This window comes from Brassica rapa, chromosome A01 (assembly GCF_000309985.2).
Source record: "Brassica rapa cultivar Chiifu-401-42 chromosome A01, CAAS_Brap_v3.01, whole genome shotgun sequence".
NCBI classification, from domain to species: domain Eukaryota; kingdom Viridiplantae; phylum Streptophyta; class Magnoliopsida; order Brassicales; family Brassicaceae; genus Brassica; species Brassica rapa.
Genome location: NC_024795.2, coordinates 13592573 through 13608663, shown reverse-complemented (window position 1 = coordinate 13608663; position 16091 = coordinate 13592573). Strand labels below are relative to the sequence as shown.

Sequence of the window (16091 nt, the reverse complement as noted above, 5' to 3'; positions counted from 1 at the left end):
TAATCGAACCATCACTACTTATTATTTTACTCGTCGCAACCCGTCTTCTCTTCCAGCCACCGTTGCAAACCTTTTTTCTTTACTTCCTCCCAGTCTCTTCTTTTCTTTCACCTATTGTACCAACAACAAAATTTCTTCTTCAATAACCACTGCTTTATACAGATGTTTTTACAGCCACCGTTAGTTCTTTTATTGGAGGAGAAAAACTAAGTACATCTAAGCAAAAAAAAATTATCACATTGAATATATATTTTCATTCTATTTTGCGTATATACTTGTTAGTAGAAGTTAAATGGAAAACACCGGTTGATGCCATATGAAAAGATTTAAATAGAACAGTTGTTTTTTCACTTGAAATCAGAATGGACTATGAACTCTAAATAGAACAATATATATATATATATATATATATATATATATATATATATATATATATATATATATATATATACATACTAACCATCCATATATATAGATATACAAACTCATGTAAACGAAATTGATTTTCTAATTCTTGTACTAGAACATAACTCACTACTGTTCATGTCGTGCGTGCAACTACATCTATTGAGGATGTTTGTCGATGGTAGTCATGTAATAGAATTACTATCTGTTCAAAGGTAGTATAGTATTTGTCGTGCTAATAATAAAGTAACTGTTGTGGAATATACTTATGCTCTTTTAACAGAATAGAAACTGTTGAAATGTAGACACGTTTTGTGTGCCATTGTATGCATAATGTTGTTCTTAATATGTTTGACACATTGACATGGACTTTTGTAATCTTTACAACTTTATCTTTTATTTGTCTGTTTTAGGCTAGGAATGGATGAGTTACAATTGCCAAGTAGATTAGTCAAAACTTGGTTCGGTTTGAGCTAGTTGGAGGGCAACATGTTAAAAATTATTTCAATCTTCGTTGGATAGAGCTGATAAAAATAATGTTAGATAAAGAGCATTTGGAAATGTTGCATGGTATACATTATCAAAAATGAACTATGGCCACATGGGTATTGAATACCGTGTATCAGAAAGAGACTATACTATTTATATATGTTAGAGCACGCGCAATGGTGTTACCCAGAGTGAATCCTTAGAAAAATTGTATTTTGACTTTTTAAGTATTATTTTTTTTCTTTTTTAGATTAAAAAAAATAATATCAACCAATCGCGGGTCGCCACATGTCGTGGGGACCCGCAAATAGTGCAAGGATTCACTAAGAAAGAATCCTTATTTAGGGATTTTACAGATTGAATCCTTAACTTTTGGTGGGATCCACTGATTAGTTAATTATTTTTTTTCTTAAAGATTCCCCTTTAAGGATTCTCATTGCGGGTGTTCTTATATTCTATTATTTTTATCGGTTACTTGTGTATGTGGAAAAAGATCAGAGAAGATGACCGATTCTTGTTCTATTATATTATAGACATATATAATAGATATGTAGCATGTTCTGTCAGACGGTTGTTTCATCGCTGCCACCCGTCCTCTCTTCTTCCACCTCGCCACCTATAGTCTCCTCACCACCTCTTTTAAATGTTGCAATGAAATATTGTTTTGTTCTATTCTATTTGACGAATGTAGAATATAAATATGATTTTACCATAAATATATTATGTTTTGAAGTTGTATCATTGATATGAATAATAGTTTTAACCACACCTACACAAGTGGTTTACAAACTCAATTTTATCATTTCGTTAATCATACTCAAACAAATGATTTTAATTCACAAGTATATTACACTTTCCATTTTTATATAGTACAATTTAATATTTCAAAATATTGTATACTAATTTCAGATTTTAGTTTAATTTAAAATCTTATAAATAAATATTATAATTTTAATTTGGGTTTGAGTTTAGTGATTGAGGTTTAGTGGGTTGGGGTAATGTTTAGCATTTAGTGGTTGTGGGTGAGATTATAATCTTATACTAATCCAACGATATGAAATAGAACACTCGGTACATATGTAGGTTATTAAATGAAATATATCTTTATTGTTTATATTTAAATCACTCTTTTGACGTGTATATTTTATCGAGTTGGTTACCATATGAGACACATTGTGTCTTTGGATTGCATAGAGGGACACATCTTGCTTTGTAGACACAATATCTTTGTCGAAGAAGAATAATGGACATTGTTGCCCCTGATTAAGGGAGACCGAACTTTCTGTCTGGTTATGGAACCGGTTTGCAAGCTGTAAGACCGGGTTGTTAGCTGTCTGTCTTATCCATTACCAAAAGCGGGGAAAAAAATCTCACCGTAGGATAAAAGAAAAAGCAAGTTTGATCCTACGGTTAGATTTGAAAGTAGGTTTTGCCAAGGACGTGGATAAAATGCGTGTTTGTCGTTGGGGAGCAAGAAAGAGCGACGTTCTTCTGGGGATTTGCAAGAGAGAGAACGTAGGTTAATAATTTTTTTTGTCTATGATTGTTGATGAATGTTTTGTAAAATCGGATCTTGTATTCAATCGAATGTGTACTTGCGCATGGTGCAGGTGCTATGGAGGACCAGTGCATGGTGATGTGTGGCGACTGGGTTTGTGGGGATGGATGTAAGTGGGAATTTGTGGTCGACAAAAGGCAGATGGCACGGCTTGTACCGATTTCCGAGTCTATTGCACTCAAAGAACTTCAAGAGAGTGTTCTGCGGGAGTTCGGTAAGGAGGAGAAGCTTTGGGAACCTGTTCTTAGTTACTGGACGCCAACAAGCTTCGAGTTAGCGACGGGGATTCGAACGCCTCCTGTGCAGCTTACAAGTGATGGAGCTATCAAGTACTTTGTTCAGCACATGAAGGTGAAGGGGGCTATGAATCTGTTTGTTAGGTTCGAGAGGAACGTGACGTTTTCTGAGAAGGACAATGTTGACGACTCGGGGATGGGTTTTATAACTCCGGTTGCATTTGGACCAAAGAGTTCTTCAAAGTTAGGCTCTGGAACTTCGAACGGAGGATATGTATCGACGGGTGCTTCTAAATCTAACATTGTTGACTTGCAAGATGTAGAGTTTCTGAGTGAAGTGGAGAGAGTTGAGGAGGTAATCAAAGGCGGTAGCGAGGGTGGAAAAGGAGAAGCTTTAAGCCAGAGTAGTGTTGGGGAGGAAGAAACTGTGGTGGAAGAAGTGGACGAGCTTGACGTGAGACCTCGAGGTTATGACGAAGATTTCTGGAGCCCACTACTGAAAACTGACTACAAAGGTTCGAATGCTGTTAATGTCATCTACAATGAGGAGGAGATTGTTGCTGGTTTGACAAAGAGTAGTGGTCCACGGCGTTACACTTGCACCACCAATGATGCGTTTGACCATGTTGTTGAAGTCGGCGGTAGTAGCAGTGGTGTAAATTTGCCCAAAGATGAGGACTTTGGCAAACAGAACCCATGGCTGCATGGCGTGGATGAGGGTGTTGGTGTGGACAGGCAGAGGAGGTCGTCCACAAGGAAGCTAGATTATGTTGTGATGAAGAGTTTGATATCCCTCCTCTGTTTGATGATACTAGCTATGCCGCAGCAGAGATTCCAGACATGGATTTAGATGAGAGAGATGGAAGGATACATGTTGGGAAGGTTTTTGGTAACAAAAAAGATTGTCAGATATCGTTGGCGATATATGCAATCAAAAGCCAATTCCATTTTAAACAAACAAGAACAAAGGTTGATTCTTTTGTTGTGGAATGTCCAGATGAACACTGTGACTGGAGAGTTACAGCTCATGAGATCAGGGTGTGTGGTTATTATGAGATAAGGAAAGCTCAACTTGATCATAGTTGTCCCATCGAGTCAAGGCAGGGGTATAAGAGCAAAGCTACTTCGCGGGTTATTGCGGCAGTTTACAAAGCTAAGTTTGGGGAACCTGGTAAAGGACCAGTGCCTGCGGAATTACAGAGGCTAGTGCTCGAGGATCTTCGAGGGACTGCATCGTACATGAAGTGCTATAGGGCGAAAGAGAAAGTTATCATGGACATTCGTGGATCAGAAGAAGACTCCTACTTGAAGCTGCCAGAGTATTTGCACATGTTAAAACTTGCAAATCCTGGCACGGTTGCTGATCTGGAGACTGAGGTGGATGAGGATGGAGATGAGCGATTTCTTTATATGTTCCTTGCGTTTGGGGCGTCCATAGATGGGTTTAAAAAGCTGCGTCGTGTGCTGGTGATAGATGGTACACACTTAGGAGGGAAGTACAAGGGGGTGCTGTTGACTGCAAGTGGACAAGATGCAAACTTTCAGATCTTTCCTCTTGCTTACGCTATTGTGGACAGTGAAGATACAGAAGCGTGGACATGGTTTCTACAAAAGGTTGAGCGTATATTGGCTGATTCCCCAAGTCTTGCCATTATATCTGATCGTGCAACATCAATTTCTAATGCTGTGAAACGTGTCTATCCATCTGCTCAACATGAGGCGTGCATTGTCCACTCAGCAAGGAACGTTAACTCCCGCTACTCGAGCAAGAACTTGGCAAAGATGGTGACTGCTGCTGCAACTGCATACAGACAACGGGACTACAGGGAGCTGTACGCTAAGGTCAGAGCAACTAACAGTGCATGCGGAGTTTATTTGGGGAATATCGGTGTGGCTCATTGGTCGCGGTCGAACTTTGCGGGTGAGCGCTATAATATCATGACTAGCAATATAGCTGAGCAGCTTAACAACGCTTTGAGGGAAGGGATGACGTCACCAATAATGGAGTTGGTGATATTCATTCAAAGGATGATGACAAGGTGGTTCTGTGCTAGGAGAAAGAAAGCAGAGAAGCATAGGGGGGTTGTTAGCGTGGAAGTTGATAAAGAGATGACCTCTAATATGGCAACAATGAAGGGTAGTAAAGTGAACTCTGTCTCGAATTGGACTTGTGAAATTGTGGGAAAATTTGGAGGAAAGGAGCGTGTGATGCTTGCTGAGAAGCAATGTAGCTGCAAGTATTTTGATAAAATAAAAATACCTTGTGGCCATGCTATGATAGCTGCTGACAGTTTGGGAGTGACTTATGAAACATTGGTGGGTCACTGGTACAAGACTTCGACTTGGAGGGAGACATATGGTGGGATAATTAATCCAGAGGGAGATCCTAGGGATGTTGATGTTCCGGAACACGTTAAGAATATGGTGTTAATGCCGCCCTTGACGACGAGGCCAGCTGGGCGTCGTAGGAAGAACAGGATTCCTTCAACTGGTGAATTTCCGGTAAGTACATGCATAGTTCTTTAGATCATTGAATGTGTGGGATTGTAGGATCTTGTAGTACTTGAATGTTTTTGATTTGTGTTTCAGGTTGCGAAGAAGACAAAGCTGGTTCCAAATAAGTGTGGGAGGTGTCGTTGTGAAGGGCACAACAGGACCCGTTGCACAAACCCAATATAGAGATTGAGGCAGTGGGAGGGAGTTTTTGTTCGAAGTCATTACTTGGCTAGCACATTATCGTATGAATAAGTTTTTGAATAAGAAACGAACTTGATCATGTAGTGTTATGAGTGGTTTTGTGACATTTGAGTTGGAGAAGTATTATGGTTTGAGTTGTTAAGTGGTAAAGACTATTACTTTGCTATTGTATTTGAGAGGATAATTGTGTTTGCATTGATTAAGGTTTATTTGGTATTCCTGGTGGGGTTATGTAGCTCTTTTGCAAGCTGATTTACTATAAGAGTAATTGTGACTCCGTACATGCAATCGTTTGTCTTAAGTATTAGATGTGGATAATGGATAGTACTTGTGTTCGATATATATAGTGTACAGGGACGGAGGTGTGTACGTAATTTCAAGCTGATTAGCTTAAGGTGTGGTAAAGTTGTAGATGTGGACAATGGGGCTAGGACTTGTGTTCGATGTATAACGTGTACATGAATGGAGGTGTGATTAAGTAGTAGATGTGGACAATGGCTAGGACTTGTGTTCGATGTATAACGTGTACATGAATGGAGGTGTGGACGTGAAATCGTTTGGTAATTGTACAAAGATGTAGGCTAAGGCAAAATGGAAAGGAGAGCAGTTGTAGGAAAGTCATAAACATAATATGTTACATAACGATTGTCTAGAAGCAAAACACCAAGAAACAGAAAAAGTTGCATAGACCAAGACACATAAGTTGCATAAACCATAAGTTTTAGTTTCAGACAACACTAATAGAGACATGACGAAATGGAATTTTGATCAAGGAAAAGTAGGAACGTGGTAAGCAGGTAGGACGATGGTTTTGTAGACATCCATGGCATACTGTTTGCGTAGATCATCAACGGTCCCGTCAGTAATTCCTGACATGTGGGGGAGAGGATCACCGTGAGAGTGTAGCTCCATAAACTTGATGCTGACTGGACCACAATCACCCGACCGCTCATTTATGTAGCTTCCGGTGATCCTTTCCCAATGAAAAGGCTTCAGTCCACGGAACTGAGTCTGATGTGGTTTAGCAACCTTCTTGACGAGGTAGGGCAGTGAAGTGAGGATGGGGTCCATGAGCTTCTGCACTTTGTTATCTCCATACAACGTTGGGAGTGGGTCTAGGATCTCAACATATCCCATGTCGAGGTTTATAGCTAGTCCCACCCAGTGACGATCCTCCCAGATCATAGGAGTGTATATCGTAAACACATCTTCCATCCATTTCTTCCCTGGCTGAAGCACCAACTCAGTCAGACGGGTGTCCCATTTGAATCGGTCTTTCCTTGCCAGTTTCTTGAACCCCTTGAAGACCTCCTGAATCCCGGATGCTAGATACGGTGTTGTGAAAGCAAGCTTCTCTCGATCAAGGAGCTCTCTGTGCCTTCCAGCAAGCATGTAAATTTCCATATGCTGGACCATAACGTCACATGTTATTCAACAGAATATGAGAAAGAACCAGAGTAATCATAAAGAGAAACAGGAAAAGCAAAGGAGCTTAGAAGGGGACTCGAACTTACAAATGTGGTGACCCATTTCTGCGGCTGAGCTATTTCCAATATGAATCTGTTGGAGAAGTCAAATTGGGACGGAGTAATGTGGAATCTGTGATAGTTTTAGAACATGAATTAAGAGTTGTTGAAAGAATGAAAATGTTAAAAAATCAAAAATGTTGCATGCGATGAAGGTTTGGATCAAGGTACGTACGCTTGCGTATTTGCTGTGAGAGTCGCGTGGAAGAGGTCCCACTGTTGCTGCGGAAGCGGAGCGATGAGGGCTAGTGCTGGAATTGAAGGGCATTTGAAGAGTTCTTCTGCAAGGTTGCATTCTTCATCTGATGGCTGATGTCTTGGGGTTGGCTTTACAGGGCTGGAGTCGCTAAGTTCAACAACTTCCTCGTCAGATAGGTTTTCCTGCACTCAAGAAATGAAGGCAGTTACGGGAGTGGTGGGAAGAAAAGTAAGGAAAAAAACAGTACCTGACTCTTTTCCACGTTTAAGGTTGGGAGGGAGGTTCGTTTTGATGTAGCGGTAGCAACGAATGCATTGACAGATGAGGCATGTTCAGCAAATCCGCTACTCTTAGTTGGACACGTATCGGGTGTGATGGGGATTAGTGGGGGTTTAGGAGTAGCTCTGTGGGTTGATGTGTCGTATCTAGGATTATTCAGTGATGGGGGGGGCAGGACTGTTGGGCTCGAAGATTTCAAAACCTTGGAATCGAAGTTGGTGGTAATGATGGTCACTAGTATCGTAGATGGGTGTAGTGGGTTCGGTTTGGTTATGGTCGGGGGTGGTATGGACGGGGGTGGTGTGGACGGGGGTGGTGTGGATGAGGGAGTGTGGACGGAGGAGGTGTGGACGGCAGAGGTGTGGATGGGAGAGGTGTGGATGGGAGAGGTGTGGACGGGGGAGTTGTGGACGGGGGAGTTGTGGACGGGAGAGTTGTGGACGGGGGAGGTGTGGACGGGGGAGTTGTGGACGGGGGAGTTGTGGACGGGGGAGTTGTGGATGGGGAAGTTGTGGATTATAGGGTTTGGTTCAATGGGGGTGTGTTCGGGTAAGGTGTAAAAGGTGGTGGTGTGTACGGGTGTGGTTTGTTCAGGTTCTGTAGGGAGATGTGTTGTGTGGACCGGAGTTGACTCGCTGGAAGGTTGGCCGTAGAGCTGAGCTGCATATTGGCTGACAACACGGGAGCTGCATTCCGGATGATCTTCCTCTATAGGTGCCGGGGACTGCAACGACGTTGACAGACATACATAAAAGTCAATAAATTGCAACAGAAACGCGAGAAGATTATAGGGAAAAGGAAAAATGGTACCGTCTCGTTAGGTACATCATCGGTTGAATGCTCTGTGGGGTCAGTCTGACATCCTCTGTGTGAGAGTTGGGGTTTGTGTGGAGAACCAATGAGAGAGTGGAAAGCAGAACGCTTGATGTGGGTTCGAGACTTCTTGCGTTTGTTGAGTTGGCGCATCAATCTAAACTCTTTCCTGAGTTTGGAAACTTCGCTAGAAACTTTAGAAAGCATTTCCATCATCTGATCGTTTGAGTTGCTGGTTGAACCAGTTCTGAGAAAGTAGTTGCTGATCCTCCTCTGCTTTCGGCACGGTGGTGGTTTGTTTAGGGGCTTTCTAGGTCTCAAAGCATTTTTTGAAACTTGTCTCCTCGTTTCTGGTTCCTCCAAGGGAGGTTTATGGATGAGTATGGGCGTGGAAGTGTCTCCACCTGGCCAGAGATGCTTCTTGAATGGGTGGTGGTTCGCTATGAGGTTCTCCATGTACGTTAGGCGTTCATCAGCAACAACGTCGTGCCAAACTCCCCATCCTGGTTGCGGTTGGCTTTGTATTGGTATCAATAATGTAACAGCAAGCTGTAATGGCCGCAAAAATGACCAGTTGTTAACATAGACTCGTATTGAAAACAATAGAAATGCTCAAAATTAATTGAAGTAGTAAAACGAGGGAGATGAGGTGCTTACATTCTCAACAGCTTCCACGCGTAGTATGTCAAGGTAGCTAATCTTCGGGTAAACAGGAAGATGAGGTTCTTCGAGTTGGATGATTGATAGCGAGTCTAAGGGGGCTGGGATTATGGACTGCAGCTCCGGGACGGCTTGAAATGCAAGGAGTTGTAATGATAGGGGGAATCCCTTCAGCCTGAAAGTTTCCTGCTTCAAAAGATCAACAAGCTTTGCAATAGGGTCCTCGCATTTCAGAGGGATGAACTTGGGAGGTTTCATGCAGGTAATAGTCTTGAGGAAAGACTCTCTGCCCCAAGGGTGTAGGCAGAAAGCGTCGACGTCCTGGACCATCTTGACGTACTTCAGAGTAGGCCGTGGAGTTTGTTGATGAGCGATTAGAACCCCATCAACAATTATTATTAGAGCTAGGCGCAGCTTCTTTTTTCCTGGCATCGTTGTTTCAGTCTCGAGCTTGTGGCGTAGATCAGCAATGGTGGTGAATCTCTTTTTACCGATCAGCTTGATCCAGTCAGGATCTTTGTGAGCTTTACTCTGGTCTTCCAGTTCAGTGTTGTAGTCTGCAGGAAAATCTCCACAAGGCAGACCTGTGATTGTGCCGAACTCTTGGAGGCCGAAACGGATGGGATCGCTTCCAAAGACTGACCAGAGTGTGTGTTTATCCTCGACAATTAGCTGTCTTGTAAGAAAAGCGTGTATTATTTTACACGAGGCAGGACACTGACGTGCTGGGAGCTCAAATAACTTCCCGAAACAAGAGTCTTTGATGTACTGGAGCTCTTTGGTGTTACGGATAGCATGCTGTATAAAAGCTAGAAGGTCTGGCTTGGAGTAGATGTTGATACGTCCGCTTGGGGCCCTGTCTGTGGCGAACAGCCTCGGAGGGAGAAGGTGGTCTGGCTTGTTGTTTCCTACAAGAACGTGTAAATGTTAGGACCGTAAATGGAAACAACTCGGACACACGACCAGAAAAAGAAAAAAACTAAGAAACTCTAGACTTTCCTTTAATTATTGATCCCTAAAGAAGAAATTTGAAATTGTTATGTTAAAAGCAGGAAACTTTCACACGATTTCATACGATTTCATAGAGTTATACAGTTTTAAGAGAAGTGAAAATCGATAACTAAGAGATCTACCAACAAGTACATGGGTGAAGAAATAAACCTTGCATGTCGGAGCAATCAAGACAGCAGATCGAGAAGGCGAGGAAGATGATAGATAGAGTAGGGAACTTAATCTACGGCGCTGAATATGACAAGACAACAGATCGAGACCGAAGATTGACGGGTTAGGAAGATTGTAAAGGGTGCGATACGATTGAGGGGTGAGGAAGATGATTGAGGGGTGAGGAAACTAGGGTTCTTAATCTCCGCCGCGGAAACTAGGGTTCTTAATCTCTGTCGCACAAAGTATCAGAGAGAGAGAGAGAGGGTGTGAACCGTAGGATAAAAGTGTGTCTTTAGATTTATGAACTAGGTATAGTTTGGCGTTGGTATACTTGGGTTTAAATTAAACTCGATTCGGTTTGGTTTTCAATGTGTCCGGTTTGGTTTTATTTGTTCTAGGGGCATCGATGTCTTTGGCTAGCCAAGAAGGTTGCCTCAAGTTCAATGTGTCTTAATGTGATATATGAAACTGGAAAAGTGTTCTAAGGAGTAAAAAAATCTATTTTATCGGCCATGTCATCTCTTTCATGCACATGGTTACCGGATAATTTCATAAGGAAGAAGTAAGAATCTGATGATTTTTGACGTAAATGTTAGATTATACATTACATTGCAATTACTTAATTTCTACTGCTAAATTGGTTAGTACGCAAATAAGCCATTTAACTAGGTTTAATTATTATATCTTTCGTTTAAAATTTAATAAAACTAGATGACAAACAAATGGTAACATGATAAATAATGGTAAAGCCATATTATTAAGAAATGGTGAAAGGTGATTCGCAAAAGATGACAGTTAATCATATTTTGATTGGTAAAAAACGAAGCCACTTAACATTGTATTCGCATTTGCATTTGAACATAAGAAAATTTTGTCAACAGTTAAACCTAGCGCCTTAATCACAACTAGATGACAATGGTGCAGGGTGAATTTAGAAAGAAAAAAATTGTACTTAAATTTTATAAACTATATAAATTTTGTTATCAATAACTTTTTTTTTTACATTTGATTAGAGGTGGACATTCGAGTACCATTTGATTCGATTCGGATCCTTGAAAATTTGGTTCGGTTCGGATCTTTGCGAGTTTGGTTCGGGTTTGGGTTCAGATAGCCTATTTAATTTTTTTTTTCAAAAATTAAAGTTCATATATACTTTAAATTTATCAAAATCTAAAAACAAAAATAATATATAACATATAAATTTGAATAATATATGTCAAATACTTAAACTTAACATAAAAATTGGTTTACCTTAAATATATGGATAGGAAGTTAATAGATTTTAAGTATTTTAGATATCATAAGTATCGTAACTATCGTTTAGCTATTTTAAACATGTACTTATAACTATTTGTATATATTTCCAAGTATTTTGGACAAATTAAAAACGTCTAATATATTTTATATATTCTTTTAGATATTAAATTTAAAAATAATTAATATATTTAAGTATATAAATCTTGTTCGAATATATTCGGATTATATAAATCTTGTTCGAATATATTCGGATACCTAAAATATTACAGTTTGGATCAAGTTCGGTTCTGATTCTCTAGATACAAAATTTTTGAACCCATTCGTATATCTAACCAATTTTGGTTAAAATTCAGTACTAATCTTTGGATCGGTCTTGGTTTGGTTTTTTGGATTCGGATTTTTTGCCCAACCCTATATTTTTATTGTGACAAAATGTTAAACGAAAATGATGATGGTTTATATTGATTTTGGATATGCAATAATTTTTAAACCAAACATATTTTACTATGTATGTAGCCCATTTAGTTAATCACTAAAAATTGTTCTAGGCTCATTTAGGAAAAACAATTGGTTGAACTTAAGAAAATGTTATAATTTCAGATTGTCAATTGCCACTTCCAAATATTCTATGTTGGTGTTTTGTAGAATAGAAAGGGCGTTAGGGTTAGCAATCAAATGTTTTGTGCAATCCATGTTTTCGCTAGGTGATTTCAATAACTTCTAAATAAATGTTAGTTGTATCGATCTCTTGTAATATTTTCGAACAACATTAATTAATAAAATATATAATTATATTTCAAAGATATTGACATAAATATATAGTATATTTTAATATAAATATTTATTATTTAGATTTCCTACTCATATGGTTTTATTAACATTTGTATATTTGATGTAACAAAAAAAATTTAAACCATTAATCTCAAATTTTCGATGTGGTATTTTTCGATTCAAGTTTCAAATTAAAATACTAAAGGTCTCAATACTCTTTCAATGCAAATTTGAAAATTAGCATATTTATATATTTTTAAATGATACATAGTTTATTTTACATGATACATAGTTTAATTTAAATGATACTGATATATATATATATAGTTTAATTTTACATGATACATAGTTTAATTTAAATGATACTGATATATATATATATATATATATATATATATATATATATTATTTAATATGAATATCCATTAAGTAAAAATTCATACTAATACGATTGTATGATCATTTGTATCTTGTTATAACAAAAAATTAAGCCATTGAGTACAAAATTTCCAAAGGAATTTTTAACATTTTTTGTAATTTAAAGTCGTTTTAAAAATTTTAAAATATTACATATAAGAAAAAATTTAATTTTTTATTAAATGGTTAATGTGATCATTTAATTTCTTTAATAATATAAAATTAAACAAAAATGAGAAAGAATACAAAAATTGTTATCAAATCTTTATTATTCATAATCATTAATTGTCATATATATGTTAATCATATTACGTAACTCCATAGCTTTTATTTAAGGAACGAATACACGTTTCTTATATTTTGGGTTAATAAAATATTCTCTAGTAATTGAATTTTGGATGTTTTTAATTGATTATTAAGCTGTCACATAAACTAAATTATCATCCTAATTAAGTGATACATAATCAGAGTCTCTTTTTAATTAGTACTAATTTAAAGTTATAATTTTTTAAATGATCATTAATTAATATATAGGAGATGATAGCGCATTAAAAGTATATGATTTCATCAATTCTGAAAAAAGTTGTAAACAAAATAGAAAGTAGAAGCGTATATGCAGATAGAAAGAAGTTCTTATTTTTTCTCCGTAGTTTTTATTTTCTTTCTTTTTTTAACTATATGTTTTTAATTTTAGAAGAAAAACAAGAACTGTGAAGATATACCTGAAATAACTGAGTTTTTTAAAATATTATCGAATGTTATTAAGCAAAAACTGTAAAAAAAATCTATTTATCGTATGTGAAAAACTCCAAGTGTATTGGAAAGTTAGAAACAGTAATAAAAGGAAACATAATGATGCCAAAGATCAAACGAACAGTTAGCATTGTAAAAGCCGGTAAACCGGACTGATGTAAACGATATAATAAAAGCGAAGTTAAGAAAATAGACGAATATAGAAAACGAATACGAGAACGATAAGAAACCGTATTCGCAACGAGACATGGAGGCGAGATATGATCTCTTTCCTTAACTCAAAATATTCGCTCCGTTAGTGAGACGGGACTGTACGAATATAGAGTCCCAGGATACAACCATGGCAGACGACTCACACCTCACCCGTGATCGCCCTATCGAACAAAAAATCTACGAAACACTCTCGCAATAATAGACTTACGCAGAGGGAATTTTGCTGTTGGATTTCGATTCAGAAAAGGTTGAAGAAAATGAGAAGAGGAGAGTCCGTATTTAAAGAGAAGACTAAGAGCGGTTTTTCGAAACTGTTGCGAACATTTTTCCGAAAATCTCGCAAAGATCTCGGAGTGGAACGTTGAGCAGCTTTCTCCGCAAGTTTCTCTCTTGTTGACTCGTTCTGATCCATTTCGAACAGATAAACTTCGTGTTGTTTTTAAACGAACTACATGTCGTTTATACACAAATGTCATGCTGTTTTTTAGAAATAAAATGGCAAAGCGTTGAGCTTAACTTGGTCCAAAAAGAATAATTCTTATCGGGCCAAAGGCCACCCAAGCCCAAGCCCAAGCCCAAGCCCAAGCCCAAGCCCACGCCGAGCCGAGCCGAGTCAGCCGGACGGCGGCGGCGCGCGCGTGGGAAGCTCTCTCTTTCTCTGAGCCGTTTAATCCAACGAGAGTGTGATACCATATATATACATCACAACTTCTCAAGTTTTAATCGATGTGGGACTCTCTTATTTCCTTTCATTAATACCAACATGGTTTTTACAAAGAGCTCGTAAGCCCATTTCTTTTCACATTTGCCTTTCATTATTTGAGCTAATAAGCTTAATAATTAGGCCCAACAATCCCCCACATGAATAGAAATGACTCTAAACATATGCAGACTAGATGCAGACTCGATAGACTCTAAAAAACTATACTTATTCTAATCCTGACTAGACTAGACAGACTTATCGAGAGTGTTTGCAAAAAAATTCACTGTGTTTGATTTGGTAGCATTTTTAAGCCTTGAACCACTCATAGTTAATATCTGTCGGGTTTACTTTACCAGAAGGTGAACATGATGTCTTGAACCAACCGGTGTTTTATGTAGACCGAGACAACAGGCATAACACAGCTTCATTTTCTCGTAGAACTTAGTTCTCTATTGTGTTCATTGTGGCCCTGAACTATTCCTGGTTTTCATGAGTGAACTTAGAGAATATAGCCTTGCATTCATTCTCCTAGAAACAGCCCCATTTCACACTCGTTAGGTGATTGACCATGAAAAGTATTGAGTAATACTCCGCTTAGAAGCTATGGAATCATTAAAAGCTTATGCTTATCCTTCACACATTCGTTAGCATTTTTATCATCTTATGAGCTGGGAAGAGACTACTTTATCTCAAGTGCTTTGGTTAGATTCTGTTTGATTTTGTTTTCCCTTTGAACCTACGTCTTGGGATCTCCAGTCATGATAAGTAGGGTTGCAGTCAAGCATCCTCATTCGTTATAGGCTTTAAACCCATTCCTTTTGATGATTTAGCAACAACATCTCGTGGCAAACCTTTAGTAAATGGATCCGCTAGGTTGTCAGCCGATTTGATGTAGTCTATTGTGATTACACCAGTTGAGATAAGTTGTCTAATGGTTTTATGTCGTCTTCTGATGTGACGAGATTTACCATTGTAGAGATTATTCTGCGCCCGAGCTATATTGATGATTGACTATCACAATGTATGCGTATAGCTGGCACAGGTTTCTCCCACATAGGGATATCTTCCAAACAATTTCTAAGCCATTCAGCTTCTTCTGCTGCTTTGTCTAAGGCTATGAACTCAGATTCCATGGTTGATCTGGCTAACACTGTTTGTTTGGTAGATTTCCATGATATTGCTGCTCCTCCTAGTGTAAATACATATCCACTTGTGGATTTTAAGTTTTTAGAGTCTGATATCCAGTTAGCATCACTGTATCCTTCTAAAACTGCTGGTTCTTTACCATAGTGAAGCCCAAAATCTTTGGTGTAGCGCAAGTAATTGAGTACCCTCGTTATAGCTTTCCAGTGTGTATGACCTGGATTACTTGTATATCGACTAAGTACGTTTACTGCATGCGCCAGATCTGGTCTAGTACAATTTGTCAAGTACATGAGACTTCCAATTACACGTGCATACTCGTTTTGTGAAACCGCTTCACCTGAATTCTTTGTCAAGTGCATTTGGGGATCTAACGGAGTTTTTGCCGTACTATTAGAGTAATTTTTAAATCTCTCTAATATGGTTTGAGCATAATGAGATTGGGTTAAGATAATTCCGTTTGAATTTCTTTTGACTTTAACCCCTAGAATTACATCTACTAATCCCAAGTCTTTCATCTCAAATGTCCCTTTGAGCATGTTCTTTGTTTGATTGATAATGTCTTTATTGCTTCCAATAATGAGCATATCATCTACATATAGGCATAGTAAAACATACGTATTTTTGGTAGTTTTGTAGTATATGCATTTGTCACATTCATTTATTTTGAAACCATTTGACATCATTGTATTGTCAAATTTTTCGTGCCATTGTTTAGGAGCTTGTTTAAGCCCATAAAGTGACTTTACAAGTCGACATACTTTGTCTTCCTGTCCGGGAATGACAAAACCTTCAGGTTGTTTCATGT

At 38.3% G+C, this 16091-nt stretch overlaps 2 protein-coding genes across 2 annotated transcripts; one reads left to right on the top strand and one right to left on the bottom strand.

Moving 5' to 3' along the window:
- The first annotated feature begins 3485 nt into the window (after nucleotides 1-3485).
- Nucleotides 3486-5601, top strand: LOC117128511. The gene is made up of 2 exons (XM_033281074.1): nucleotides 3486-5190; nucleotides 5278-5601. The coding sequence occupies exons 1-2, from the start codon at nucleotides 3529-3531 to the stop codon at nucleotides 5365-5367; spliced, it is 1752 nt and encodes a 583-aa protein (XP_033136965.1). The 5' UTR covers nucleotides 3486-3528; the 3' UTR covers nucleotides 5368-5601.
- Nucleotides 5590-10864, bottom strand: LOC117128459. Its single transcript, XM_033280873.1, has 7 exons — nucleotides 10024-10864; nucleotides 8860-9770; nucleotides 8200-8751; nucleotides 7358-8113; nucleotides 7087-7292; nucleotides 6900-6984; nucleotides 5590-6792 (listed from the first exon to the last, which is right to left on the bottom strand). The coding sequence occupies exons 1-7, from the start codon at nucleotides 10028-10030 to the stop codon at nucleotides 6154-6156; spliced, it is 3156 nt and encodes a 1051-aa protein (XP_033136764.1). The 5' UTR covers nucleotides 10031-10864; the 3' UTR covers nucleotides 5590-6153.
- Between the last annotated feature and the right edge of the window lie 5227 nt (nucleotides 10865-16091).

What these genes read in the sequence shown, in the direction of transcription:
- LOC117128511 (XM_033281074.1), top strand. Translation starts at nt 3,529, where the DNA reads ATGGATTTAGATGAGAGAGATGGAAGGATACATGTTGGGAAGGTTTTT. An exon ending in CTTCAACTGGTGAATTTCCG is followed by an intron (nt 5,191 to 5,277) that starts GTAAGTACATGC and finishes TTTGTGTTTCAG; the next exon opens with GTTGCGAAGAAGACAAAGCT.
- LOC117128459 (XM_033280873.1), bottom strand. An exon ending in TAAACGTGGAAAAGAGTCAG is followed by an intron (nt 7,293 to 7,357) that starts GTACTGTTTTTT and finishes TCTTGAGTGCAG; the next exon opens with GAAAACCTATCTGACGAGGA. An exon ending in AGAAATGGGTCACCACATTT is followed by an intron (nt 6,793 to 6,899) that starts GTAAGTTCGAGT and finishes GTTATGGTCCAG; the next exon opens with CATATGGAAATTTACATGCT.